Below are 27,007 nucleotides of genomic sequence, written 5' to 3'. Positions count from 1 at the left end.
TTGGGACATGTTTTTGAAAATTAAGAGTAGCAATATACCTATTAATCTCAGAGTAAGTCTGGAGTGTTGAGATTCTTCTTGATTTTCCTTCATTTTACCCAGTACCTCTCAAAAAGGTTTCATGGGGAAATGCATTTGCTTTTCTTTTTGAGAGGATTTTTTAGTGTTCTGGTGCCACCTATTGAATTCTTTTCAACTGCATCTTCTTCCATTGCTATAATAAAGCATATCAGGGAAGGGAATCACAGGAGAGCAGGAGACCCTTGAAATGCTTACAAGGGCATAAAACTGCCATGAAGTTCCGTTAAAGTGATAGTTCTTGGTTATAGGCAGGATAAAAGGGCAATCTCAGACTATTATTTCCCATATTGTTTTAAGCCACTGCTCTGAGCAAGGCAGTGGGACCAGGTGATCTCGTGAGGTCTCTCATAACCTGGAGTTCTATGACTTTATGTAATGTTTAGGTTCTCTCAATGGGAGTGAGCAATAAACCTGACACTCTATTTAAGCTGTTAGCATTATTCTAACTTTACAAGGGGAAGGATGGGGAAAATGATTTTCACAGGAATCTTGAGCAAGTGAATGAGGCAACACAACGCTGACAAGCTTATGATCCCTCTTATATTATCTCACTTTACTTGGAAGAGGCAATCTTGATGTGTATCATTTTGTCTCTATTATGAGACATCAGAGATGTCTACATCAGAGATCAGTAAATAGCTTGAAAAGTATTTCTGAATGTTTCACTAATCTGGGCAGAGTTTAATTTAGAGTTTAATTTTTCTGCAACTTCTTTTATTCTGTTCAAGGAAAAGTTTTTAAGTGAAAGTTAATCTGTGACAATGCTCATGGAAAGTTAATATTTGGCTTTAGGTATATTTGATGTGCTAAACCAAACTAAGATTTGGAAAAGGTGGCGGAATAATTGATGACTAACTGCCAGCTTTCAAACCCTGAATTGAAAACCATGAAAATACATTGAAAATTTGTTGTTTATGGCCAATACAGATGGATATGAATGTTAGCTTTCACAGGGTTCCTTGGCATTTTAATTCATATAGTTAGAGATCATGCAGTTGTTGTAAAGAAATGTTGCAGGCAGGAGGTTTCAGATGCTGAAGGTACATTGAAAGTTCAAAAGATCACTTTTCAGTCTGCTACATTTTAAAGCTTACATTCTTTCCAATTAAGAGCAATGTTATTTTGACAGTTTCATAGGATTTTATGCAAACCTCGTAGACCCATATCCTCATCTCATGGACCAGATTTTAGGCAGCACCCTTCCCTACTTCTGTAAAGAAATAAATGCTGCATTAGTGTTTTTAGCCAAACTTCATTGGACTTCTGTTGATGCTTTTTCTGTAAGGTATCAGGCTACTGGCTTTTTCCAAATTGTCAGCTGCAGTAAGAGATCTTGCATATTGTACAGTGCACAACAAATTCAGTTGCTGACTAGAAAAGCATTTGCAAGACTTAAGCTTTTGTGTACATTCATATTCATATCATGGCTTAGACACACTTCATGACAGTTCTGAGCACCAAGAGATTCTAACTCCCTGCAGGTGATGTTACCATCACTGGTTGAGTGTTTTTAATGTCTGTTGCCAGCCTTCTGAACTGTCCATGACAGGTGGAGAATCCATGGTGGCCGCTGAGCAGCCAACACTGCTGCTGTTTGTTGGGTCAATAAGGAGAAAATCTCTGGAGTCCCAGGGTATCTGCTTATGTTGATCTTCTGTGTCAGAGATGAGGGACATGATTTTGATGCTGATACATGAACAGGATATTATGTATCCCTCACAAGTATGGCAGTTTCTCATATAAACCTGGCTTTTTGCTTTAAAGGTTGAAGGAGTTTATTTTCAAAAGAGTAAAGATACAGCAGTTGTGAAGTGTCATGAAGTGTAGCTGAAGTAAAAGAGAAATTATAAACAGGGAAGTTTTATCTGAAAAACATGTGCCACAAGAAAGAGATAAATAAATTCCAAGAAACAAACATAGTAGGAAAGATCTGTTAGAAAAAGAGCAAAAGAAGGAGGAAGGAAGAGCCAAACAGGTGGCTGGAAGTTTGTTGGATGGGGCCCTGAGCAGCCTGATCTGCTGGGTGGCATCCCAGCCCATAGCAGGGGTGTTTCAACTAGGGGATCTTTAAGATTCTCTCTAACCCAGACCATTCTGTGATTCTGTGACCATATACTTGATATTTTGGGCATCTGGTTGTTGTAATATCCACTAAATATAACTTTAGAATGTGTAATTTCCTGGGGAAAGCTTAGCTGATATTTGGGAGGAAGGAATGTGTCTTTATATTTTTTGGCAAATTCCTGGAAAGTTTAAGTTACATTTCTCTCTTTTTCTCTTTTTCAGGGGAGGAGACAACAATGACCACACCTGGTACTGGTAAGAAACAATTTACCTGGCAGAATTGCATTGATTTTTTTTTTCTTCCTTGGCAATTTCTTCTTTCATTTTCTCACACACAATTACCTCACAGAGTGTATAATGCCTTTTCATTCACCCACCAAAATGAAATATGCTGTCTTAATAGGCAGGAATATCAGACAAGTCTGGTTTTGAGTAATGTATTTAGGTATATTTTAAAACACAGCATTTAACATGAAAGGCACAATCATAACAAAAAAAGAATACACTCACTGGTTGTTCATCTGACACCTGTTGAATCCCCTGCACTTTGAATGTTTGATGTGCCTTTGCTTCGTTAAATTTTGCCAGTGTGTCAGTATGGGAGTGCTGCAGCACTGCACCCTGGTGGTGTGGGCAGCTCTGTCCCTCTGTCCCTGCGCGGCCGGGCACACCGGCTGGAGCATGTCCGACCCCGCTGTCCCTCTCACCGCAGGTGCCAGCCTCGCACACAGCACGCACCTCTCCCCGCACGGCACGGCCCCGAGCAGCCCGGCCCGCAGCAGCGCCTCCGCTGCGCCCACCGCACGCACTCCCTCTGCCTTCGGGGATGCTCCTGCAGGTTTGCTCTCCCCTTGCAGCCACGCGCTGCTCTCAGAACTCTAGGGGAAAACGAGGTCATTCAGCACCAGGGTAGCCTTTTCCAGCTCATTTTCATCAAATGGAAAAGGTGTCTGCGCTTTGGTATGGCGGCAGGGCCAGGGTAATGTGCAGGACCTGGTATCGGAGGGCCGAGTCTTGCAGTCACCATATTAGCATCAAAATGCCAGCTGCTGCCGAACAGTGGGAATGAGCCTAAAAGAGAATATACAGACTGGTCAGAGATTTATAAACAGGGAGATAAATAATGAAGTATAGTAAAAAGTACAGTGAATGAGAAAGGTACATGACCCAGCAAAGGAGCACGATCTAGAGTTGCTGTTTGTGAAACAGCACAAGCACTGTTTGCAATTGTGTTTTATTATAAGAATATAGCAAAATGTTCTAGTTTTTCCCAGTTCACAGATTGTAGTACTGTTTTTATTTTGACTTCATCTTGAATTATGACTGTGTTGACCAAAAAAGAGTCATTGTACATAGCAAAATTCATTTGTAAGTGGTGTAGTCCGAAAAAATTTGCTTTCTATTTAAATACTCTTTTAAAAAAATAATATCACTTTTCTTTCAGCAGTATACTCTAAATTACAGAATTCCCCCAAGAAACAAAACAAAAACAGAGAAGTGCTGTAGTGTAAGACATTTCTGATGACAAAGTCATATGGAAGAATGAATTTCACTTTTTAATGCTGATATGTTGTTTATTTTCTTACAGATGATTACAATTCAACATCCTTGCACAGCACCACCTCATCAGTCAACACGCCAGCAGGCACTGGGATGAGCCCCACTCCCAGCTCCACTTACACAATAGGTGACAAACTTGCACACAGTTACCACAGTTCTGATACATCAGGCACAGAAAATGGATTCGAATGAGGCTATTCATTTGGAATGTTTTCAACCTAAGCATACAAATTAGACATACAACTGCATTAAACTTAAGGATGTTTTTAGGAACCCTACTAAGTGTTTATGAGAATATTAAAGATACCAGATTTGTTACTTGTCAAGCAAGTGCAAAATAGAAATTATTTCCACACAGTGGCATATAATAGGAGGGTAAATTTGTCAGTTACTGTGTCAGTACTTCTCTTGTTATTCACAGAAATTAGCCAAGCAGCAAAAAAGTGTGAATACATCTGAGATCTGTGTGCCTTTCTGTCTTCCAATGTCATCCCTTTGGTTTCACACAGCAGTAATACTTCCTTGGAATCCAGTAGTTCAAGCACTTACAGTGATTTTAGTTGCCATTGGGCAGTAAGGAATTAGTCAGGTCAGCAAAATATATGTATGTGATTGTGTAAAGTACCTCCAGGAGCTGGACACTTTCCATTTTGAACTGTCCTTCAAGTAGCTGTAGGCTGCTGTCTGCTCTTTGACAAATTGAACTTAGCTTTTCCTTGTGGCTGTTTTGCCCCTTACAGTCTTGGTGACTCCCCAATGGTCTCTCTGTTTGCCCTCTCCTTAAGGCCACCATCCAGCTGGTGACTCCCAGCCTGGAGGCAGGAAATCTAGGGCCTGACTTCTATGAAAAAATTAGATTTTGGTGTGTTTTAGTGACACCTTTACCTTGGGATATATTAAGTAACTGTTTTCAGAATGAAGTCCTTTGCTCTAGCTTCTCTACAGAAAATACCAGTAAAAATTTCTTTTGGGTATCCTGGTGTAAAAGTAGTCACTAAACAATCTGTACTGTTGTATAAATCTCTTTCCAAAGGTAAGATGGCAGTGCAAAAAGCAGGTAAATTTTGTTTCTTTGGTGACATTTTATACAACTTAGTTACCCATTCCACAGCATAGATATCCTGGAAAAGTGCTGTAGTTTATCATACTGCTATGAGAGTATGTGATTTTGGAATATTCTTGTGTAATTTTGTACTCAGAAATGTTGCTAATAACCAGTTTGATTTCTAGTTCATTGATGTCTTTGGAAAATTGTGAAAGGCACGTGATCCCTAAAATAACTAGTTAAAGAATGATGTTATGTATAGCTGATGTTTTCTTCCCTATTTCAAATGTGAGAAGAGTGCTAAACACCTTTACTTGTATTGAATATATTGAAAAAAGAGTTTGGGGCAGTACTGGTTACCCTTTTCCAATGCTTTGTGGAAAAAATACCAAATCTGTTATGACAGACCTTCATATTGTTTTCTTTTTTTATAGAATCTACCACAGTGATGCCTGAAATAACTTGTGGTAAGAACCATACCCCTTATTCTCCTTCAGTCTTGAAATATGACCGAATAGTAAACTCAAATACAGAAAATTGGTAAAGCTGATAAAGCAGCAAAAACAATAAAACTGATCAATTAGCATATAAAACTGGTGATTAGTTATTTTATAAAATGTCTTCCAGTTCTGGAAGAAGTAAGATTAAAGTTATTTAACAATTCTGGTATTTCCAACTCCATTTACAGTAGCTTTTCTTTTAGATATTATTGGAGACATACAAGACTCTAAGAACGACTTTAACATAAGTGAAGTTTTCCTGAAAATTGACACAAACGACACAGAATACACTATTCAGGGGGATGGCGGAAGCAAAACTGTGAGTTCCAGCAACCATTCAGTAGAGCTTCGGAATTGCCGGAGTTACACTGTCCAAGTTAAAAATGGCAGGTGTTCAGATGGTACTTCTTCTTTTCTTGTTCCAGAAGGTAGGTGTACAAGGCTTTTAGTAGTTTCTTTTCTTCTTTTTTTTAAAAATTCATTTTTACCTGCAGGAATTCAGCTTTCCTAGATTTCTTTGTCTATTCTTGTTGCTTTTCAGAGAATCAGACAGAAAGTTTTTCATATTTTGTCCATGGTTTGCAAGCTATTCTGAAATTGTATATTAGAACTTCGCAGTATTTTCTCAAGGAACAATGAAAGCAAACAATAGTTTTTTCATTCTAAAGAAAATGGGAACTTTAACTGCATTGGCCATATGCATTGTGGTAGACAATAGCAAGACCAGCCTTCAAAGCTGGTGTTTATGCTGAATGTCTGCACTAAAACATTAATTTATTATTTGAATACCTGTGTGTCTTTATCTCATGAAGGCTTTTTAAATTTTTGCTTTCCATTTCTTATTACATTCTTTGTATATAATTCTATGCTGATTGTATCTTCATGTTGTAGAACAAGTCAAAAAATATAAATGAACTGTTACTTAAAGACTCAATATGGCCAATGTCACAATGATGTATAATATTCTTCCATTCCAGTCACCAGGGAATCTCTTAAAGTTGAGGACTCAACTAACACATCTGCCACATTATGCTGGAGTAGCTCACTTGCCTGTGCTACGGTGACTGTCACCTGCAACGGGACATCACTTCCATTACATCCAATGCGTTCTGAATGTGGGTTATTTCTTTATTTCTCTTTAAAAGCATTGTTGATGTTGTCTTTTGGTGAAAGACCGGCAGATTTAAATTAATTGTGCCAGTCTGAGGAAAAGGTAGCTCAGAATTCCTGGGAGTGCCAGTTGGAGGACTGTCATCCCCACAAGTGCAGATCTGGGAAAGTTCAAACCCAGAGACCTCTTTTGCTGAGTTCAGCAGTTTCAAAAGTTGCACGAATTCTGGAGATTTTGAGGTCCTGTTTGATTTTCTGAAAGGGTGCTGAGCAGTTTGGAAATGCCACAGTCTGGGCTGGTGCTGTGAGCTGGTCCCCTGCAGGCTGCCTTGGCCAGTGGCTGTGCAGGCTCCTGGATGGTGTGAGGCCAGGCTCTCTGCTCTTGGAGTCAGCCAGCCTGAGGACATGCTGGCTCAGAGGCACCTCGTGTGATAGGGCAGATATGGATGCTGAATGGCCTCATGTGTCCCAGAAAAATGGGTGATGAATGTCTGGGGCTGGAGATTTCTTGCTTCAGGGAGCTGAAGATCTAGGAAGCCATTCCAGGGTTCTGCCAGACTCCCCATGACATGTTCTGATTTCTGTAGGAAAGCTGTTTCCTACAGAAAGTAAAATTTTGACCTTTACTGATGAGAAGTAAAGGTCTATGCAAACTAAGTTAGTATGTAAGAACCTAACATCTAGTCATTGGATCAGGTTGTCCATTTTTCTGTTTGGAATATCATGATAGTTTATTACAAATGATATCAAATAAATGTGGTAGGGAATGGTGCCACATACTTTAGGAGCTGTGAAAAATATTGATAAAGCTCTTCTTGTGTCTACAGATCTAAATTCTAAAGATAAAAATCAAACTTGTGAAGTGCTGAAAATTTTTTTGCCAAACCGTCTGTATGACTGCATTGGATCCATACATTTTGAGGAAAACATTGTTGCCAGCCAAAACTTCAACATACATACAGACTATGGTGGTAAGTGTAATGCTTACTTTTGGTTTACATTTCACATATTTCTGGGAGCTCCTACTATGAAACCCATTCTCTGGGTTTCCTGGGGTTTAAGATACACTTTGAGCAGCATTCTCTGCCTCACTCAGCTTCTCTGTCAGCTCCTCCTTCCTGGTGTCTTGCCCTAGTGGTTGTTCTTTCATTGCAGTCACCCCCTCAGTCTTCCAGCCTGAGGCTTTCTTTCCTTCTGTCAAAGACTGTGATTATTTTTTGTTGTTGTTTTGGAGACTGAAAACATGGTCAGCTTATATGGAATTTTGAATGAAGATGCACATACAAAAAAAGTGCAGACCTAGTCAGAGACAAGTCTTAAATTCTTGATTTGAAGACATAGGACAATTTTAGTAAAATGTGATGTTGCTGTATTCACCTTGTCCTGAATTAAATAAACGTATGAAATTACTGTAATATGATGCTTTTACATATACTCAGTTTATACTTATGTATACCTTCTTGAAATAGAGTACAAAAAAAAATTACATGTTGTTGGTATCTTGCTTTAGTGTGTCAGATGAAATTTCACCTAATTAATCAAAATAGGTCAAAAGAGGAATACTTTTATTTTCATTCATTGCAAATTATTGTTATCTTTCTTTTACAACAGTCCCAGAAGCACCACAAAACATTCAAGTAGTACATAAAAATATGACAGGTGTAACAGTTCATTGGACAGCACCTGGGAACACTTCCAACGGTCCCATAGATGGCTACTTAGTGGATTTCTGGGAGGAAGGCAAAAGTAAGTAATTAAATAATTCATTGCATGTACATAATTACAGAGCACCAGGCATAATGCACTGGTCAAGTCCTATTGGACTCTCTTTACACTGCAATTTATTCTAGACAAATGTTAAAATTTCCTTCATTTAAGGTAGTTCCAGTTGAATTTTCAGTTGAGATTATTCAGTTTACCATGTCAGGGCATGACCCTGTTTCCCTTCAGTCGGCACAAATGCATGGCAGTTAGGCATAAACAAGTTTAGATGGTTATAGCCAGGGGATTGTCTTTGCTAAATGGCCACTCCTTCCAGATATGCTGGTCTAGGCCATCTTACATTTCAAGGAATCTTTATATGTAAATATTCTCTTTGTATTTATGTATTTCCTCTTCTTCCTGAGCCTTCACTTAGCATTGGTAAGCAAAGCAAAGCAACCAGAATAAGGTAATTAAAATAGAAGTACACATGACAGTGGTTTCAGGTAGCTCTGATAAAGTGTAAGAGTTCCTGTGCTCCTAACACAGATTTAATTAATTTCATTAATTTCATTTTTCAGAGTTTCATCGCGGAGAAATCAACACAACTAACACAACTCACTATTCTTTCAATGGATTTAAACCTTATACCAGTGCTTCTGTATCTGTGACTGCATATACAATCAACAAACGCAAACACCGTCTTGAATGTAGAAGCAAAAGCCGTGAATTTACAACAGATGCAGGAGGTAAATCTTCTTGCTAACTCTTATGACCTAGGCTGATACTAATACAAAGAATTTGTACTTTCCTAGTGTACTTCATTGTATTTCATACATAGTATTACTATTAGCCAAGAAACTGATTAAAATAATGGTACTGACATTCATATAATTAGTGTCCCTTTAAAAATTACTTAGTTGATCTATTTTTTATTATGCACTTAATATGATTATTTTTCTTTTATATATATAATTCTTAAAAGAAGATTTCATTATTTGAAAGTCATGTGAAGTCTTTAGGAAGCATTCTATCCCAATATAAATTAAAAAAATTGAATTAAACAAAAAGATAATAAAAAAGTTTAATTTTTTCTTTGTGGCATGAAGACTTCTGTTGTGTAGTTACTTATTTGCTTGAAGTATGCCAAGGCTACACCAACACTGTCAATTTGTAATGGATATCAGTTAGTTTGGATGTACCTGTACACAGCTTCCAACATTAGGTTAAGGATGAAAAAATGTGTGTCATCCCTTCTGCTGACAGAAAGGTCTGTGCATCTTTTTGGGGCTATCCTTTCAAATGTATAGTTTGAAGTGTACAGGGATCAGAATTGTCACCTGAAGCCCCACAAAAAAAAAGGTGATAAATTAATTTACTGATAAATATAAACAGGTTGATCTGAGGCTTCACTGCAATACAAATTTAAATATGGCTTTAATTTTTAGGCAGCCCTAATATGAGCGTGACTGTGGTTCTTTTCTCTGCAAAAATCTAGTTTGAGCATATTATCTTTTGAACCCCCCACTTTCTGCATTCCACTCATTTTAATAACGCATGTGAAGATTAAAGTCTTCAAATAAGTTTATGGATGTGCCAACAACCTCATTTCCCTTATTTTTTACAAAAATAATGCGTTGCATCATGAATTAATGGTATTGATCAGACCTTCTCAACTGTCACAACAGTTAATAATGAGTCAGGCAGGATGTGGAAGAGTTTTATGGCTTCTTGAACTGAAGAATATAACAGTGGAACACTGAACTGAAGAATATAACAGTGGAACACTGTCCAACAAAGTCCTTGGAAGCAGGAAAATCCCTACATTTTATAAAAGATGTTTTCATCTTCAACAAACATTGCCTCCAGAAATGTTCACTTTCTCCTTGTCACATCTCTCTCAGCAGCATGTGGAATAGGAATCTAACAGATCTGCCCTGTGGATAAAATTATCAGCTATGATGTAACCTCACATTCAGACAAGTCAAATATCCTGCCACTCCTCACCTGGGATATTTGATCTGCTTTTAGAGCCTTATAGGTCTTAGCTCTTCACATGAAGAAAAAATCAGCTGCAGTTTTTTGGTTTTATTTTTGCTCAATATGCTGTTTTGCAAGTTGACATGATTTTGTAGAAAATTTCCATGGTGGTGTTCTACTGAAATGTGGCTACTGAGATATGGCTTCTGAAATGTGGCTGCCTTACAAAGGTTGCCTCTTTTACTTCCTGAAAGGTTTTACCAGCTCACAGTGAAAGGTCCTTTGGCTGTGCCCCTCAGTCTGAAGCCTGCAACATTTGCAGCAACAGAAGAAACTAGAGTTTAAAACCACAGATTAGACTTAACAGATTCTGTATCATTAACAAGTTCTTGTGGCTTTAAGCCAGACTTAGGTGTAAGGACACTGTTCTAAATATTAGAATATACTAGTGACTTCTGGGAGAAATTTCATTTAAAATAGTTTTGAAACAAATATTCACATGGAGAGCTCTTTTTTTTCTCCTGTCTTGTCTGTTGCCCCATGTTCCTCAAATGAGAAAGTGATGTCAGATGTAAGAGAGAGTTGCCATCACACTATTTTTGCAGTCTGTCAGTAGAGCATTTCATTTCCACATCACATCTGTTTCAGCTTAGATAAGCTCATGATTAAGTCAAAGTTGATTATTTATCTTGTTACTTATTAAATTGGGACTGAAATTTTTAAGCAAGAAAATATGATGAGAATAGAGCAAGTAACCCTTTTTTTTGTCTACAGTACCAGAAGAAGTGAAGCACGTTAAAGCAACATTGATAGATAATAATGCTGTCCATATTACATGCAAAAACCAAAGTGTGTTTGGACCATATGCAGAATTTATATTGATTTGGGAGAATGAGGAAAAACCTGAAAAGAAAAGCAAATGTGAATTTAAAAGAGAAAATCTCCTTTACCTGAAAAACTATACATTTGAGGTAAGTTAGCTTATTGCATTAAAATATATAAAATATTGCTGCATTTTCACTGTGTAAGTATGTTATGCTTGATTTTAGGGGAAAAAGGTAAATTTGGTGGCAGAGAAGTAAATTTTTAATCTATAGGCCTCACGTATAAAAAAGTAATTATTATTTTGGAACTAAAATGCATATGTGCCTAACCTATCAAGCAATCCCTGGTGTGCTATTCCACATGGGTTCTAACAGCAAGAAAAATTCAAGAAGAATAGATTGTACTTGGCTCATAAGATTAAAACACTTTCTTGAGTATGACAGATATTTTAGGTTTTAAAACATATTCCATTTAAAGAATGAAGATTTTTGGTTCTTCAGGGCCTAATTAGTGTAAAGCAGTTCAGATCCTTTTGCATGCCATTACATCAGCCTCTTACAAGCCAGTCCTTGTGTCCATACAAAATATAGCATCCTCTGTTTATGCCTTCACTTTGCTGCAATTTTCTGTCAGCCGTTTCACCCTTTTGAGGTTGCCTGCAAAACCAATGGTCTTGTGTGATTCCCTTAATATGGCCAGTAGGAATATTTCTTATATCCTGATAGCTCCTCTCAGTTAAGTTTAGGCAAGAAAGTAACCAGTTTATTACTTTTAGGAAGCAGTTTCGCTTATTCCCCACAGTCTTTTCCTCCTTCTCTGACTTGACCTGCACAAATGCAGTATCAGGGAACTTGAGTAATCTCAGTTTCATGTCAATATTTTGTCAGGCTTTTTCCAACAGATGCTGCTCAGAGAGCTTTATATTTGAAAAATTACGATGTGGTCCTGTAGGAGCAAAAGATCCTTGCATTGTCCCAGTAGCACAGAACCACTGTGCCATTTAAAGGTTTTTGTTCACCACTTTAAGTGAGCAGTTTTCCTTACAGGAGTAATTTGTTTCTGCACCTCTAAATCCTGGCTTCTGCTTTGCAGATATTTTGCTTAATTCTTTCCCAAAAACTGGAGAAAGCCTTATGGGCTTAGCTGGTAATGAAAAGACTCTGGTCAAGTTATAGGAAACTCACAAGGAAAAAAAAACCCAGTGTGAAATATTTGACTGCAAGCTGTCTTTTAGACCTGTCAGGAATTTCCATTAAAGAAATATAAAAGATCAAATAAATATTAAATATATGACAAAACAAACACAGTTGAACAATGTGTTTTAACACCATTTAAAGTACCCAAAAGTTAAAGATGCAAGAAAACACCCTATTTAATTAAATTTCTATTAATTACCTACCCATACATAAATTTGAACTAACACCATCAAATTCAGTGGACTATTTGTATATTTACTACTGCAGCAAATGAGGTTTTTATATATTGCACAGTTATTTTTCAGATTTAAGAGGCTTAATAAAAGATAAAATTGATTTTACTTTGAGATGCATCTGTTTTTTATTTTTTAAAGTGTGTTTCCTATTTTTCTAAATTCTCTTTCCTGTCAGCTCCGTATTTTTGAATCCAGGTCTTGCTGTAACTTGGGTAGAAACCTGAGCTGCACCATAAATGTCCATACAGAGATTGACAGCAGACACTGCTGTCAATGATGTTGTCAATAGAGGGATGAATTTGAAAAATCCATTTTAATTTGTTTTTTAAGAATTGTATGCAGAAATTTTTACTTGTTATATCTGAACATCTCTGTTATTGTCACCCATTACATGCAGATCTTTGTCTTTAATGGCGAACACAATGGGACAGCAGTGGTGGGGAGTATAAAAACCAGATGTAAGTAAATATGTACAGCATTTTTCCCTTTTGATTTTAGCATAATATAAATAATATAAATTGTCAATTCAGTTAAATTATTCCTAATTAAAAATCCAAACTTCCTGTTTTATAGTTAATATTTGATCTGCATTTGAAAAATATCCCCATTCAGTATTAATGTAGCAGATCATGTTGACAAGTCATTAATCATAACTCAGAATTATTACACAGCTGTGGTTTCTTCAGGAAACATTCAAATGCAACTAGAAAGTAATTTCTCTGACTGACATGATTCACTTTTGGATGATTTTCCTGTGTTCGGATCCTGCATTTCAGGAGCTGAACATCTGTGACTTGGCAGAGGTTCCCAATTCCCAGATCAGGAACAGCTGTGAGCTGAACTGTACAGGTCACACAGAGCAGGAGACAAGCACAGTAATGCTGAGCCAGTGAGTTGTAGCATTTTGGCAGGTGGACATGGAGAATTTAAGGGAAAGTTTTCTTAATGAAAACATAAAATTCCCTCCTCTACTTTGGTATAGCAAACTCAAACCTGTTTATTTTTTTTCTCTAAAAGGACCCCAACCCAAAAATTGATGAGCACTGGTTCTAGGAAGTATACAGGTTTCTTTTTTTAAAAGTAATTTTAAAATAATATATGTAATTTTTTTCTGTTGGTAGATAATTCTACAGCCTTGATTATATTCTTGCTATTCTTGATCGCTGTGACTGTAATTGCTTTAATATTGGTTCTGTACAAAATCTATGATCTTCACAAAAAAAAGCTTAGGTAAGCTTCATGTTTGTCTCCTTCTCTTACATAAATGGAAGGGCCATGGGTGTGGCTTTGGTTTTTCCACAAGATTACACAGTGGGTAATGACAAAATGGTACAAATTTGATGTTTCATTAAACCTGGGAAAAGGTATCCTTTTACCTTTAAATCATTTTAAAAGAAACTAATTTTTTGGTGTTTGTCAGCAGAACAAATATAGCGAAATAGATTTAAAATCTCACTGCTCTACCCTTGTTTGGGGTGCAGAACAAAATTACTTGTCCCTAGTTTTGTGGAAAAAAAAATCACAGATATCTGGAAAACATTTCCTTCATGATTTAAATCAAAAGTAATGAAAATAATCCACACTTTCTTGGAACTCTTTTAAATACTTGTTCACTCTAAACAATAGCTCAGGGAGGTGTTGTTATTACAGTGCCCTCTCGATGGCTCAGCAGCTCTGTAGCACAGAGGATGGCAATAGAAGGATGGCCATTGCATTCCCTGATGCCTGTGGCTACTTAGCATTTCAATTTCCTGTACTTTGTGTATGTGTTAGTTTTCTGTCACTAGCAAGAGAAGAGAAGATGGTGTGAGCAGTCACTTCAGTGAAGAAATTAAACACATTTGTTGTAGGTGAGATAGGCAAAGTCATGCAGGCACTACAGGTTTTTGATGTGGCCACCTTGTTTCTCTGCCTTGGGGCGGGAGGGCAGGAGGACAAGGATCCCAAGCACCTCTGCATAATCCCAGGTGTAGAACTCTTGTTTCACTGATTTTATTAACTTATTATTATGTATATCTTACTAGTCAAAGCATTTACAGGTGCTTTTGCTTCTTCCAGCAATTCTTCGGAAGGCGTGAACCTTGTTGCAGGTGAGTATATCTATATATTTAGCAATTCATATTTATTTCCATTTAGCAAATGGAAATAAAATTAGGCTCAGGTCTTGCTACGGACTTTGGGTTATTTGCATTCTAGGTTGCATATACAGATTACAGATATCAAAATGATAACACCTTATATGGTGGACAAAAATACTTCAGTAAATACATAAAAGAAGTATTTATACTTGAGTGAACTGAAAGTTCATCAGTGTTTGAAAAATTCTTATTTATTAGTCAATTAAAAACCTAGTTAGTTATCCCAGAAAATGTTTGTGATATGTTTAACAGTGAGAATAAGTCCAGAATAAAATCTAGTTTAAAATATAATTCCCCTTTTCTGTGCACCTTTTTCCAAAACAAGAGACTGAACACTAGCCAGTTATTTTTTTTACTGAAAAATTTTGAAGTCTTTTAAATCCCAAAGACTGAAAATTTTGTGCGCCTTTTTACACAAGATTTCAAAACCTGTGAAGAAGGACATGATCAGTCAATACCAGAAAGTTTCAAGAAAAAAATAATTTGGAACACTAAAATTTGCAGCAAATAAAGAAAGCATTAAATGGAAAGTAGGACTTAGTTGAAATTCAAATCCATATGCTTAGACACAACTTTTCAATGTAAATGAAAAATTAATATATGTCTAATAAGAGGTGTTAAAAGTTGTTCAATTGTTTGGTTTTTTTTTCATTCAAGATGATATTGCAGATTATTACAACTCAGAACACAGATTGGAGAAAATGTGGAAAGTTAGGTGATGCATGTGGTTCTGTTTTAATCACTGACAAAGACTGAGCAGAACTGAGGCAGAAGGCAAGGCTGTGGAACTGTTGTGGCTGCTGAGGTAGTTGCTGTGCCCTGAATATGGCAGTCACCATTCTGTGCAAAAGTATTGATGTGCTGTCCCTGCATGTGACCTCCTCCAGAGGTGTCTCCAGTCAGGCAGCAGAGCTGGAAAAGTTCTCTTATTCCCACAGCCTGTTTGCTCACAGCTGCCTCAGGCAACACCAGTTTTATAAAAATAACTTGGTGTATCCAAGCTAAAAGAAAGAGTTTAGTTCTTTTGTTCATTTATCTGGCAGTTTTAGAATCACGTTTACTGAAGTGTAATGAACATTTTCAACATTAGTAACAATAAACATTTGACTTATTTACACAGTTAAAGATGATGACAAGCAACTTCTCAATATAGACCCAATACCCTCAGAGCTATTGCTGGACACATACAAGAGGAAGATTGCAGATGAAGGAAGGCTCTTCTTGGAAGAATTTCAGGTTTGTCATTCACTCAAAATATACCACAGGTTTTTATCCAGATAGTTGGAAGAAATCCATCCCAGAGCACGTTTGAAGTACATGTACTGTTGGATTTATACTAGTTAGAAAGAAATTATGTAGAAAGGTCAAATAGTATAAGTTAAGGTCAAATAGTCCTCAGTTAATTTTGCTACCAGTCTCTCCCCATTGTAAGATGAAAATACTCTTTTTTTTCCTGAAGGTGTTCTTCAGCAAAAGTATAAAGTATGCACTCTCATCCTAAAGTGCCTTTTAATACATATTTTTAAAGTTTTGTCTTACTGCATAGCCATGGGGATATAAATAATATTTAATTGTGGAGATATATACCAACTATATTAAGGAGAAGGTTTTTTTAAACTTTAGATATAAGAAATGTATGAAGTAATATCTTATGAGGTATAATGTTACTTTCCAGATTCAGTAATTCCAAATTATTTCCATATTCATTTGACTATTTTAAATCTAGGCTTGACTAATAAAATAAATTTTGTATTTTACAGAGTATTCCTAGAGTCTTCAGTAAATTTTCTATAAAGGAGGCCAAAAAGAGCCATAATCAGAACAAAAACCGTTACATTGATATTCTTCCATGTGAGTATTTGTAATAATTTTAACATGGTTTATATATGTTTGATTTGTCACTGCCTTGAGATAATATAATTGTTTTGGTTTAAATTATTTAAACAGATGACCATAACCGTGTTGAGCTCTCAGAGATGCCAGGAGATCCAGGATCAGACTATATCAATGCAAGTTATATTGATGTGAGTGACTTTTACTTTAAAAAAGTCTTAGACACTATGGAAGAAATCCTGTAGGCTGTGCATTTGAAGCATCAGTACCTTGGAGGATTTCCATTGGGGTTGCTTTCACCTTTGTAATGTATTTGGTATTATTGAATTGTTGCATATTGAATTTATTTTTAAAGTTGCAAACCTTTTATATTGTAGATGATTTTTTTCTAAAAGTTGATAACAATGTACTTCTCACAGGGCTTCAAAGAACCAAGAAAATATATTGCTGCACAAGGTAATTTATAATCTTATTCACCCATTTTTTTAGAGTAGTAAAATCCTATTAGTAATCTTAAAGGAAAAATTAAGATCTGACATTTTGAAATTTAATATGACAAACTAGTCAATGAGTTTTTGCTTAGGGAATTTTGTGACAATTAATAATGGGTAGTTTAAAGACAGTTTTCTCATGTTATATGATTTTACACCAGAAGTTTTCAGATTTCATAGCTATGCACTAAAGATACAGATGAGAGTTTTCAAATGCCATAGCCTAGTGGCAGCAGCCATAATGAAATCAAGTGTGTGACTGTTTTTTGTATGATTTCTGGTTAGCTATTCAGATTGCCTGACTAAGCATGAAGGTGTTTTTCCATGTGGCTGCACTCTGAAAAAGTCCCTTAAATTATCTCCTTCTAGGCCCCAAGGATGAAACCACAGATGATTTCTGGAGAATGATCTGGGAACAGAAGGCAACCATTATTGTCATGGTGACTCGCTGTGAGGAAGGAAAGAGGGTGAGAAAGATCTGTCCTTCCCTCCTTCTATTTTCCCTCCTTCTTTTTCCTGAAAACCAAGTGGATTGCTGCGCTGTGCTGAATTACATACTCTTCTTAAGTACTTTTTTTTTCATTCTTTGCTGTTCTCTCATTGTGGCAGAACCTGTGTTGGAAAGCATGCCAAAACAGTGTTGCCTCATGAATTACCAGTCTAACCTGAAAATATCACTTTAGTCACAGCAGTATGTAGCAGAGGGTGAGCTTCCAAATTATGGCTAATTAATCCAGAAAAGGGCTCATGGTAGAACTGTAGCTCCTCATAGATCTGTCAGAAAAGGTATGGTTTCTATTTTTCTCCTGTCTATTCTTGATAATCTGGCAGTGCTCTCAGTAGATCCTAGAAAGAATATTTTAGCTCTGTTGCCTTTTTAAAGTGGATGGCTGGGTGCTTCTGGCCTGCTTTTGTTCCTTATTCCAGGTACAGCAGGAAGAAGGGGAACTGCTGTTTTAACTGCAGTTAAAGATGTTGACAGCCTGCAGATCTACAGCACACCCAAGCTGATGTTATAGGCAGGCAGGAGCAGCAACCCTCATTGAAGACTGAAAAACAAGGCATGGAAGTAGCTGCAAATATTTCTCCAGCCATCAGGCAACAGTAGCAGTCACTCTTCATTGTTTCACTAATGTACAGGATTTTTTTTTCTGCACTATACATCTGAAGTTAAATACCATGGCCATAAATTTCAGGTCAGAGACCTGAGTTGTTGGATATTTGGAATTGAAAAGTTGGAAAACTGAGTTGCCATTTATTTTAAATTAGGTTTTTTTTCTAGCTTTCAGTTCTCTGCCACATCACTTACTTTACTTTATCTCTCTTCACAGAACAAATGTGCCCAGTACTGGCCATCAATGGAGAACGGGACTGCAACGTATGGGGACATCATTGTGAAGATCTATGAAAGTAAAACATGTCCAGACTATGTCATTCAGAAACTGCACATCACAAATGTAAGTTGAGTCAAAAGTGTGAGACTGACTGGAACTGGAGTGTCAATTTGGAGTCTGTATTTTAAGAGAGAAGAGTCAGCGCTCAGTGGAAGATGCTCTGCTGACTTTCCTAAGCATCATGTAGCTTAAGGGAAAACTTAGACATAGATGTAATTTTTTGCAAGAAATATGAGTTAGATATATATTTCCCAACTTCAAAAGGTATTTTTCCTTAATCCTCTGGAACCTGTATTTAGGATTATACTATTAATATGCTGCCACGTGGTAAAAAATTAATATATACACTGTGGAGTATTTATATATTTAGTTTGTTCTCTAACACAAAAAAATTGCTGCTTTGTGTGTATCTCAGCATAACCCTCTGCAACTACAATCAGTGCAACTCATTGGTAACCATCATTTCCCCTTCTGATAATTGTACAGTGGGACAATCACAAATTCTGGTGATCTCAAGTGTGTTTATAAATATAAGTGTTTTTAAATCGCCATTTAGAAATGTGTAAAGTCATTAAGGGTGGTTAATTGCTCTTTTTCACACATCTGAAGTCTATGTGTAATTGAGAACAAAATTTGCCATCAAAGGCTAAATGCTCAGCTCAGGCCCTCTGCAAAAAAATTTCATTGATAATAAATGGAGCCTAAATCATAGCTAAAAGCATTCAGACTCAAAGAGTAAATCTGCTGGCAGATCTTCAGCAAAGCAACAGAATCCACCCATCTTGATTCATGATTGCAGCTGGAAATACCTATTCTGCTGTCTCGTATTGCATTAAAATTCACTCAGGAAGTGGTCTGATTAAAAGAAAACTGTAACTTTGTGTGGTCAGTGAGCAGATCAGGATGTTAAAAGTTACCTATTTACAAAGACATTACTCTGTCCCTTAAGAAATGAAGGATTGCAGCAGGTTGAGGGCAGATATTTTTAGAACTGTCTGCTCTTTGTTCAGCTGACATCATATCAATAAAGATAAAATGGATATTGGTTGGGGAATTGAAGAGTGGTTCATGGCAAGAAAGTGGAGACTTCTGTAGTTCTGGTAGAATAGTGATGTGTAATTACTGAAACCATGGCAAACAACTGCATGAATAGCCACAACTGGATAACTCAACTATGAGTAAGAATTTTGAGGTCAATTAATGGAAAAATGCCTGTACAGGAGTATGAAATCTTGGCCAGTAAACAAATGTCATTGAGGGTTTTTTCTAATTTAGTTTTATAATCATGGTTATCAAAATTTATGTCCTTTCTTTTAGTCTAGCAGCAACATACCAAAGTCCACTCAATAGTCTCATGCTTTGGGCTTTAGTCTAGTCATTTAGATTTATGTATACATCTGTATACATATACTAATTTATATATAGGTTGATATATATTAAAAAAAAACACACTTCACTTTTTCTAGGGAAGAGAAAGGACAGCTGGAAGAGATGTCACTCATATCCAATTCACAAGCTGGCCAGACCATGGAGTCCCTGAGGATCCACATCTCCTTCTCAAACTCCGACGCAGAGTTAATGCCCTCAGCAATTTTTTTAGTGGTCCGATCGTGGTTCATTGCAGGTAAATATACATTATTCTTTTAAAAATTTGGTAATGTTAAATGACTGTAATGAAGCTATTCAGAACAGGGGTCTGGCAAAAGTCTTTGTCTGATCCCAGATTTTATGGGGTCACTTTAAATACTTGAAAATGAGGCAGTAAAAGATACACCAGGCCTGTTTTTGAATGATATGAAAGAAATTCAGGTTGATAAAACCTGAGGATACACAGACTTTTGAAAAACAGCCAGATCAATGTTGAGCTGCTCTGGCTATATGCACCATATTTGGCCATGTTGGCCTTGCTTTCACTGAAAGATACTAAAAATGCCAGCTGATGATTGTTTGTGTTGCCAATCAATGGCATTGCCTGTGGATAACCAAGTCCCTCTGTGCACGGCAGTGCCGGCGTTGGGCGCACGGGGACGTACATCGGGATCGATGCCATGCTGGAGGGGCTGGACGCAGAGGGCAGAGTGGATGTTTATGGATACATTGTGAAACTGCGCCGGCAGCGATGCCTCATGGTCCAAGTAGAGGTATCTCCCTGCAACTCCTGTCACCACTCTCCTGGTCTAGGGCTTCAGCAGTATTGCTCACAAGGGCATTGCTCAGTTCAGTTGAAGGTGTTCATAGAAAATAGAGCTCTGAAAAGTATTAAGAGGGAAAAAAACTTCCAACATAATTTTTCGATTTTAGGAACTGCAACTCTTTAAGTTCATACATTAGAAGAGGAAGCCAAGGAGAAAACAGCTTTTTGGCATACAATTCATAAATGCAAAACTGAGCTTACAGAGTCAAACTGGATTTTAAAAATTCTAAAATACCTCTGCCCAAGTGCAATTTTCATATGAGTTGAGTACAACAAAAGTTATGGACTGATGCATTGCATGTTTTTAACTTATTTCACCATTTTAAAGTTTTAACACTTGAATTTGATATCTGTTTAATATTAATGCTTAATATTAATAACACTTATCACAGGAGTAATAGCTTTTAATAATGATTTTAAAAAGTGTTATGCTTTTTTTTTTTTACTCTTTAATAACTTCATGTGTAAACTCTTCAAATGGGAAACACCAGTCACAGTACATCCTTATTCATCAAGCGCTGGTGGAATACAATCAGTATGGAGAAACAGAGATCAGTCTCTCAGAACTGCATTCCTCCCTTAACAATCTGAAAAGAAAAGACCACCCGAGTGAGCCTTCTCTGCTGGAGGCAGAGTTCCAGGTAAATAAGCTTTGCATTCCAGTTGCCCTTCCTTCCCACTTATGTTAAAAATGGCCTTGCACAATAGTCATGAGCTAGAGAGATACCACAGGTAATAGATCATTTAGGTGCTATTTTATTTCTCTGGCACAGAAAGTTTCTTTACCTTCATGAAAAAAAGCTGTATGCTAATGAAGCTTTATTTCTGCTTTGGTATTAATATATTTAAGAAGGATGGAGCTCACAGAATGATTACTTGTGTGTGTGTTCATGATTTCCTGTGCCATTGTACATGATGTAGCAGGCATTTTTAAACGGTAGTTCAGATGTTACCAGAGTTTAAAGAACTAAAGTAAGGAGAGAGGCACTGCGAGATGAGGGCTGCGTGTGAGAGTCCTGAGGGGAGACAATGATGTCAAGAACCATTTCAGTTGAGTATAATATCAAATATCCTCTTTCTTCAGCGATTGCCTTCCTATAAGGGGTGGCGGACACAGAACATTGGGAATCGGGATGAAAATAAAAGCAAAAATAGGAATGCCAACTCAATTCCTTGTAAGTATTTTCCATTGCCTTATTTTATCTATTTTCTTCTATTAGAAAAATTTTGAAAAAAATGAGCAAATCACCTTATAGAGTAGTATTTGATTACTTTTCTGAACACTGTGAAATTCTAAACTTCTTATAGTGATTAAAAAAGAAGAGATGATTTTTTACCAAAGTGAATTATTGGGAATGTTTATTTCAAACGAGGTGGCCTTGGTTCTGCAGTTTTTTGTGAAAGGGCTGGCCTTTTCTATTCCCTGGCCCCCACAAATGCCATACCCAGGGCGTGTGCTGTGACAGCGACCCTTTGTCTCACACAGATGACTTTAACCGGTGACACTTTGTCTCACACAGATGACTTTAACCGAGTGCCCATCAGGCACGAAGAAGATTGCAGTAAGGAGGCTGAGCATGATTCAGATGAGTCCTCGGATGAGGACAGCGACTGTGAGGAATCCAGCAAATACATCAATGCTTCCTTCATAACTGTATGTATTGAGAGGATCCACTATAGGCATTTCACAAGCTTTCAGGTCGACCTCTTACTCTCTTGTTGGCATCACAATAGAAAAGAATTTAGTCAAATAAGGGAGATGGAACTGAGGGCTGATTGGCAAATCCATCTATGTTTAAAACCATTAGCCTTCACCTGGCCTCATGATAACATATATTTCCATTAGTGGGCATCTGTCTACAGGTGGAACCAGGTTAATATTGTCCCTTTTAGTGAAATACGACTATAGTTATTCACATAGACCAAACCCTACCAGTGAAAATTGGAGCCAACAGTTTTTTGGTATCATTATATATCCAAAGAAGAACAATTATTGGTCGTAAATGAAGTCACTGATTTTAATGGAATCACTCGCTAAGTTCCATTTATCTGAATCCTTTGAAATGCTGCACAGTTAAGATACCTATTCAGGGTAAATGTATCTTTGTTTTTAGGAAGCTCAGTGTGAATTGACTGGTGTACCAACTTTGTATGGTGTAAACACAATTTCTTAGTGGCAAAATGAAATGGCTGTGTGAAACAGAATGTTTTACCCCTTGAAAATATGCTTTTCAAAAAATGACAGGGTGAGATCTCAGCCACTGCAGCATCAATATATCTTGTTGTCAGTCTGAAGTGATATTCTTAGGAGGACTGAGGTTAGTGTCATTTGGGTAGTAGAATTCCTGTAAGACCAATTCCTACTGTGAAAGGCATGTTTTCCCTATAAACAGACAGCATTAATTTATTTCACAGGGTATTCCTTAAATGACGAGTTGTATTGTTTGACAATCATATTTCAAATTAATTGAAGAAAAAAATTCTCTCTTTTATAGGGTTACTGGGGTCCAAAAGCCATGATTGCAACACAGGGACCACTGCAGGAAACTATCTCTGACTTCTGGCAAATGGTGTTCCAAAGAAAAGTCAAAGTCATTGTTATGCTGACAGAGCTGAAGGAGGGAGATCAGGTGGGGGCATTGTCTGCACACTGACACACTGAATATCCTCTACATGCAAACAAAACACTGCACTGCACTCTCTCGTTCCCTTGCTCAAATGTTTTCCACAGGGTGAGGAATTTGCATTTTCAATATATTTTCCCCTATCATTTACCTACTTAATTTACTTTCTAACTAATTTTTCAGGGAAAAGTGTATGATGCTATATTTTAAAATACCACGGAACTCCTTTAAAGTCAGTACAGTCTCTAAGTGCACGTGGAAGGCAAAGTAAAAAAGGATTTATGTGCTAATCACTGACTTCTACTTTTATCCATTTTAGGAACTCTGTGCACAGTACTGGGGTGAAGGAAAGAAAACGTATGGTGGCATAGAAGTTCAAATGGCAGATGTCAACTCTGGTCCTAGCTATACCATACGTGCATTTGATGTTGCACATCTGAAGGTGAAAGTTTCTTTGCTGTTTTCAAGGAGTTTTTAAATTTAAAAGTAAATTTATAAACTTAGCCTCAAGAAAGAGAAGAAACAGTTCCCTCTGCAGTTCTAGGAGCTCCTGCTCTAAGAAATGGAAATATTTTTCTCTTCCAGACCAACAGTAAATCATGAGAAATGCTATAAATTATCTCAAGTTTTCTGTTTAGTGAGTTGCTGAGATGGTGGTAGGGGAGTCTCAGGAGATCAGCTGCCTTTTGTACTTTGAACAAAGCTTGGATGTCTACCTACCTCATATTCATGAGGCAGAAGTATCACCCTGCAGGTCCTCAGGAACATAGTTCTTCCTTTGTTAATCCACAGCAAGAGTTACTGTGTGAATCTGTATTTTATACTGAACATTAACCACATCTCCACTCCTGTTTTGCAGACAAAAGAAACTCAGAAGGTGTATCAGTATCAGTACCATCAATGGAGTGGCTGTGATGTTCCAGAAACCCCCAGAGATTTAGTCAGCATGATTCTCAATATCAAACAAAAACTTCCAGCCAGACCAGTCACTGAGGACAGCAGGAGAACCCGCAGTGTCCCACTGCTTGTCCACTGCTGGTGGGTCTGAATTCAGCACACACATTCACCTAGCTCTAAGTTCTGGGTATACATAGCAACCATCATTTTGGGATGCCTACCTTTTCTCACAAGCCCTTCCATGTGTCTGGAGACTCAACTCTCCCAAGAAGATTCCTTGAATTGCTCAAGCTTCGCCTTTTGGATTGTAGTGATGAAAAGAAAGCACACTTTTCTTGGGCAAATGTGGGCACACAGCAGGTGCTATGAGCAGCTCCTCTTGGCTGGTGCACCTATTTTGTGCTAGGTCAGAGTGCACTTGTAGGACGTACTAGTGAATATCCAGTAGGGTTTTTAGGATCATTTCTCGCTCCAGGATAGAAGTGCACTTTTCTAGGATCATTTCCAGGAATAGCCTTGCATCCCATCAAAACCAGAAGATAATCCTGCTAACAATAGTTGAGACTGTAAGTCTCAAATTTTGAATTTCCCTCTTCCCTTAAGTGGTACTTCAGGGATAAATTATGTTCTGTGTGAATCCTTCATGTATACTTAATTGTGACAATTTCAGTCCAGTAAAAAATACTTTGGAAATATAATTCAGTAGAAAGTTTTAAAAATGTATCTAACATTTAGTCAGAAGACTTCTGATTTTACTTTGTAAATTTACATGTGTATTTTGCATCATCTTCTAGTGATGGATCACAGCAGACTGGTTTATTTTGTGCTTTAATGACCCTTTTGGAAAGTGCAGAAACAGAAGAAGTAATAGATGTTTTCCAAGTAGTAAAATCACTTCGTCGCACCAGGCTGGGAATGGTCTCCACCTTTGTAAGTAAATCATATGAATTAATAGAAAAAAAAAAGACATTACTTACCATGATCACTAATATCCCCATAACCTTGGGCATAGGTTTCTGTATAGGGAGCACTGATTCTAATCAGAACATTCACACTCCACCATTTGGGCAGCAGCACTTGCTGATAGGAATGAAGGAGTCTGTGATATGCAGAGCTGCAGTTCTGTACTGCCTTTGCAAAGGGTGTACAGTATCAAATTACAAATGGCATAAATTGCTGTTCCTACAGGTGGTTCATGATGTACAAGCAGTGTCCTTTCTGCAGCTGGGAGATGAACTCCATGTGCAGGCTGGCAGCCACTGACTGTTTTGTTTAGTCACTCCAGAGGAACTGTGGCACACACTGTGCAATTACCACAAACCAGACCTGGGTGTCATCAATATGGACAGGTTATTACATGGCCTTCCTGACTCAGTATAATACATGTTATTTGCAACTTAGGTACTCTAAAAAACATATTTTTGGTACTTTATGAACCAAAAGGGCACTGAGTGACAGCTTGGAATATTTGATGCAGACAGTTTCAGAGATGTTATGTACACATGAAGTCAGAATAAACCATAGGAACGACACTCTCTATGCCAAAAACTGTGGAAGTGCTTCATATGCAGTCTTGCTTGTCCAAATACATGCTACATTTCTAAAATGTAAGAGGAAAAAGAAAGAAAGGATTAATTCTTGGACTCAGAGCATTCCATTAACTAACTTCTTCTCTTTATTTTTAAGGAACAATACCAATTTCTGTATGACACCATTGCCAGTACCTACCCTGCACAGAATGGACAAATAAAGAAGAATAGCCAGCAGGAAGATAAAGTTGAATTTTGCAGTGAAGTAGGAAAATCAGATCAGGAAACTGATTTGATCACAACTGATCTTGCCCCACCACGGCCAGAGGAAATTGAGGCACCTGAAATATGTGATGGTTCTAAGGCTGCAGATAGCACTAAGGGAACAGAAAGCTCTACAAATGGCCCCACAACTGCAGTTCTAACTTAGAGCTAGGTTAAAAAAAAGTGCTTTTTTGCCAGCAAAAAACGTAAGCAAAATGGGAGGTATAAGATTTCTTCTTCTTCCCACTTTTTTTTTTTTTTAATTTTAGTTTTTTTTGGTTTTTGAAAGGTACAAATTTAAAGGAATACTTGAAACTTGTAGAGAGTGACAAAGAACTGTGGAATTTTAATTTTTGTGTAGATTTGCATTTAATACTTCTTCAGAAATCTTCACTGTTTTTTACTTTTCCTTTTAAAAACATGTACAGTTTAATACTATGCTGAGGAGCGCAAAGCAAAATTTTTTATTTCTGTAACAAGGAGGAAAGCAACTCAGAACAAGATTATTAAGTTGCAAGAACAGGTCTATCCTCAAAACTACTAGCAAGTAAGTAAACCTATAGGTAAGCATATATTCTAGTATTTCAGGACTAATGAGAGCATTAATAATACTCGTGGGACTTGTGGGAGTTTGCCAAACAGTTTTAAGAGTTTATAATTTACATCATGTGGTAATTCCAAGGAATTCTGACTTACAAAGGATGTGTAAGTCCTCCCATATCAATGCAGAATAGCAATTTTTGCATTTTTCTAAGTGTCCTCAAGGTGTCCTTGTTGCTCCACATATATTAATCTGATACTCCTATAGGAGTTTGGAGATTGGCATTTGATCATTGAAATGGTTCTGGTGGAAAACACATCCTGTTTACTCTTAGAGCTTAAAATACTGAGTGCTTTTATATCTGTTTCTTATGCTTACATTTATTTAAAGGACTATTCCATGAATGCCTCCAACCTCTTTTCAGAATTGAAAAATACTTTGATAATTATATGTGTAGATTTTAATTGGTACAGGATATTTTTTTTCATAATGATGTTTTGTATGTTACAATTTTGATATTTTTACTATTTCTTGCTGGATTTTAGCCAACTGTTTTTAGAACAAATAAAAAAGTTAATTAACAGGTGACAAGATTAAAATTATTTTGCTTTTTAGTACTATGCAAACTGATAATTTACTTCTAAATGTATAAAATTTCGTGCTGTCCCATACATGGATAAAATTTACAAATGTCAGTAGGAAAACACATCATTTAATTCTTCTAAAACTGTATGTGTATCCAGGTAAGTGTCATGACTCTCTCAGAGCAGAGGAAAGAGGCTTCATTTTATTTTGCTTGAAGCC

General features: G+C 37.1%; 1 protein-coding gene across 4 annotated transcripts in view; it reads left to right on the top strand.

Annotated features, from left to right (window-relative positions):
- The window catches only part of PTPRC (protein tyrosine phosphatase receptor type C), a 57,574-nt gene extending 30,788 nt beyond the window's left edge, over window positions 1-26,786 (top strand). For 2 of the 4 annotated variants that reach the window (XM_074546229.1, XM_074546228.1), the window contains 29 exons: window positions 2,368-2,400; window positions 2,858-2,983; window positions 3,734-3,832; window positions 5,185-5,217; window positions 5,454-5,678; window positions 6,228-6,365; window positions 7,188-7,331; window positions 7,972-8,106; window positions 8,643-8,810; window positions 10,816-11,012; window positions 12,696-12,756; window positions 13,420-13,528; window positions 14,357-14,388; window positions 15,557-15,672; window positions 16,197-16,287; window positions 16,384-16,460; window positions 16,689-16,725; window positions 17,130-17,227; window positions 18,092-18,217; window positions 19,621-19,778; window positions 20,160-20,295; window positions 20,840-20,989; window positions 21,433-21,523; window positions 21,869-22,002; window positions 22,844-22,978; window positions 23,292-23,414; window positions 23,832-24,010; window positions 24,664-24,799; window positions 25,556-26,786. In XM_074546229.1, coding sequence (XP_074402330.1) covers window positions 2,368-2,400; window positions 2,858-2,983; window positions 3,734-3,832; window positions 5,185-5,217; window positions 5,454-5,678; window positions 6,228-6,365; window positions 7,188-7,331; window positions 7,972-8,106; window positions 8,643-8,810; window positions 10,816-11,012; window positions 12,696-12,756; window positions 13,420-13,528; window positions 14,357-14,388; window positions 15,557-15,672; window positions 16,197-16,287; window positions 16,384-16,460; window positions 16,689-16,725; window positions 17,130-17,227; window positions 18,092-18,217; window positions 19,621-19,778; window positions 20,160-20,295; window positions 20,840-20,989; window positions 21,433-21,523; window positions 21,869-22,002; window positions 22,844-22,978; window positions 23,292-23,414; window positions 23,832-24,010; window positions 24,664-24,799; window positions 25,556-25,828 — 3,560 coding nt within the window. In that variant the 3' untranslated portion in view covers window positions 25,829-26,786. The remainder of the gene's footprint in view (window positions 1-2,367; window positions 2,401-2,857; window positions 2,984-3,733; window positions 3,833-5,184; window positions 5,218-5,453; window positions 5,679-6,227; window positions 6,366-7,187; window positions 7,332-7,971; window positions 8,107-8,642; window positions 8,811-10,815; window positions 11,013-12,695; window positions 12,757-13,419; window positions 13,529-14,356; window positions 14,389-15,556; window positions 15,673-16,196; window positions 16,288-16,383; window positions 16,461-16,688; window positions 16,726-17,129; window positions 17,228-18,091; window positions 18,218-19,620; window positions 19,779-20,159; window positions 20,296-20,839; window positions 20,990-21,432; window positions 21,524-21,868; window positions 22,003-22,843; window positions 22,979-23,291; window positions 23,415-23,831; window positions 24,011-24,663; window positions 24,800-25,555) is intronic. The other 2 variants (XM_014267105.3, XM_026793486.2) reach the window with 2 other exon arrangements.
- Window positions 26,787-27,007: the final 221 nt, after the last annotated feature.

The sequence above is a fragment of the Zonotrichia albicollis genome, chromosome 8 (genome assembly GCF_047830755.1).
Source record: "Zonotrichia albicollis isolate bZonAlb1 chromosome 8, bZonAlb1.hap1, whole genome shotgun sequence".
Classification (NCBI taxonomy): Eukaryota; Metazoa; Chordata; class Aves; order Passeriformes; family Passerellidae; genus Zonotrichia; species Zonotrichia albicollis.
Note: the sequence above shows the minus strand (reverse complement) of the source record. Positions and strands in the feature narration are given on the sequence as shown.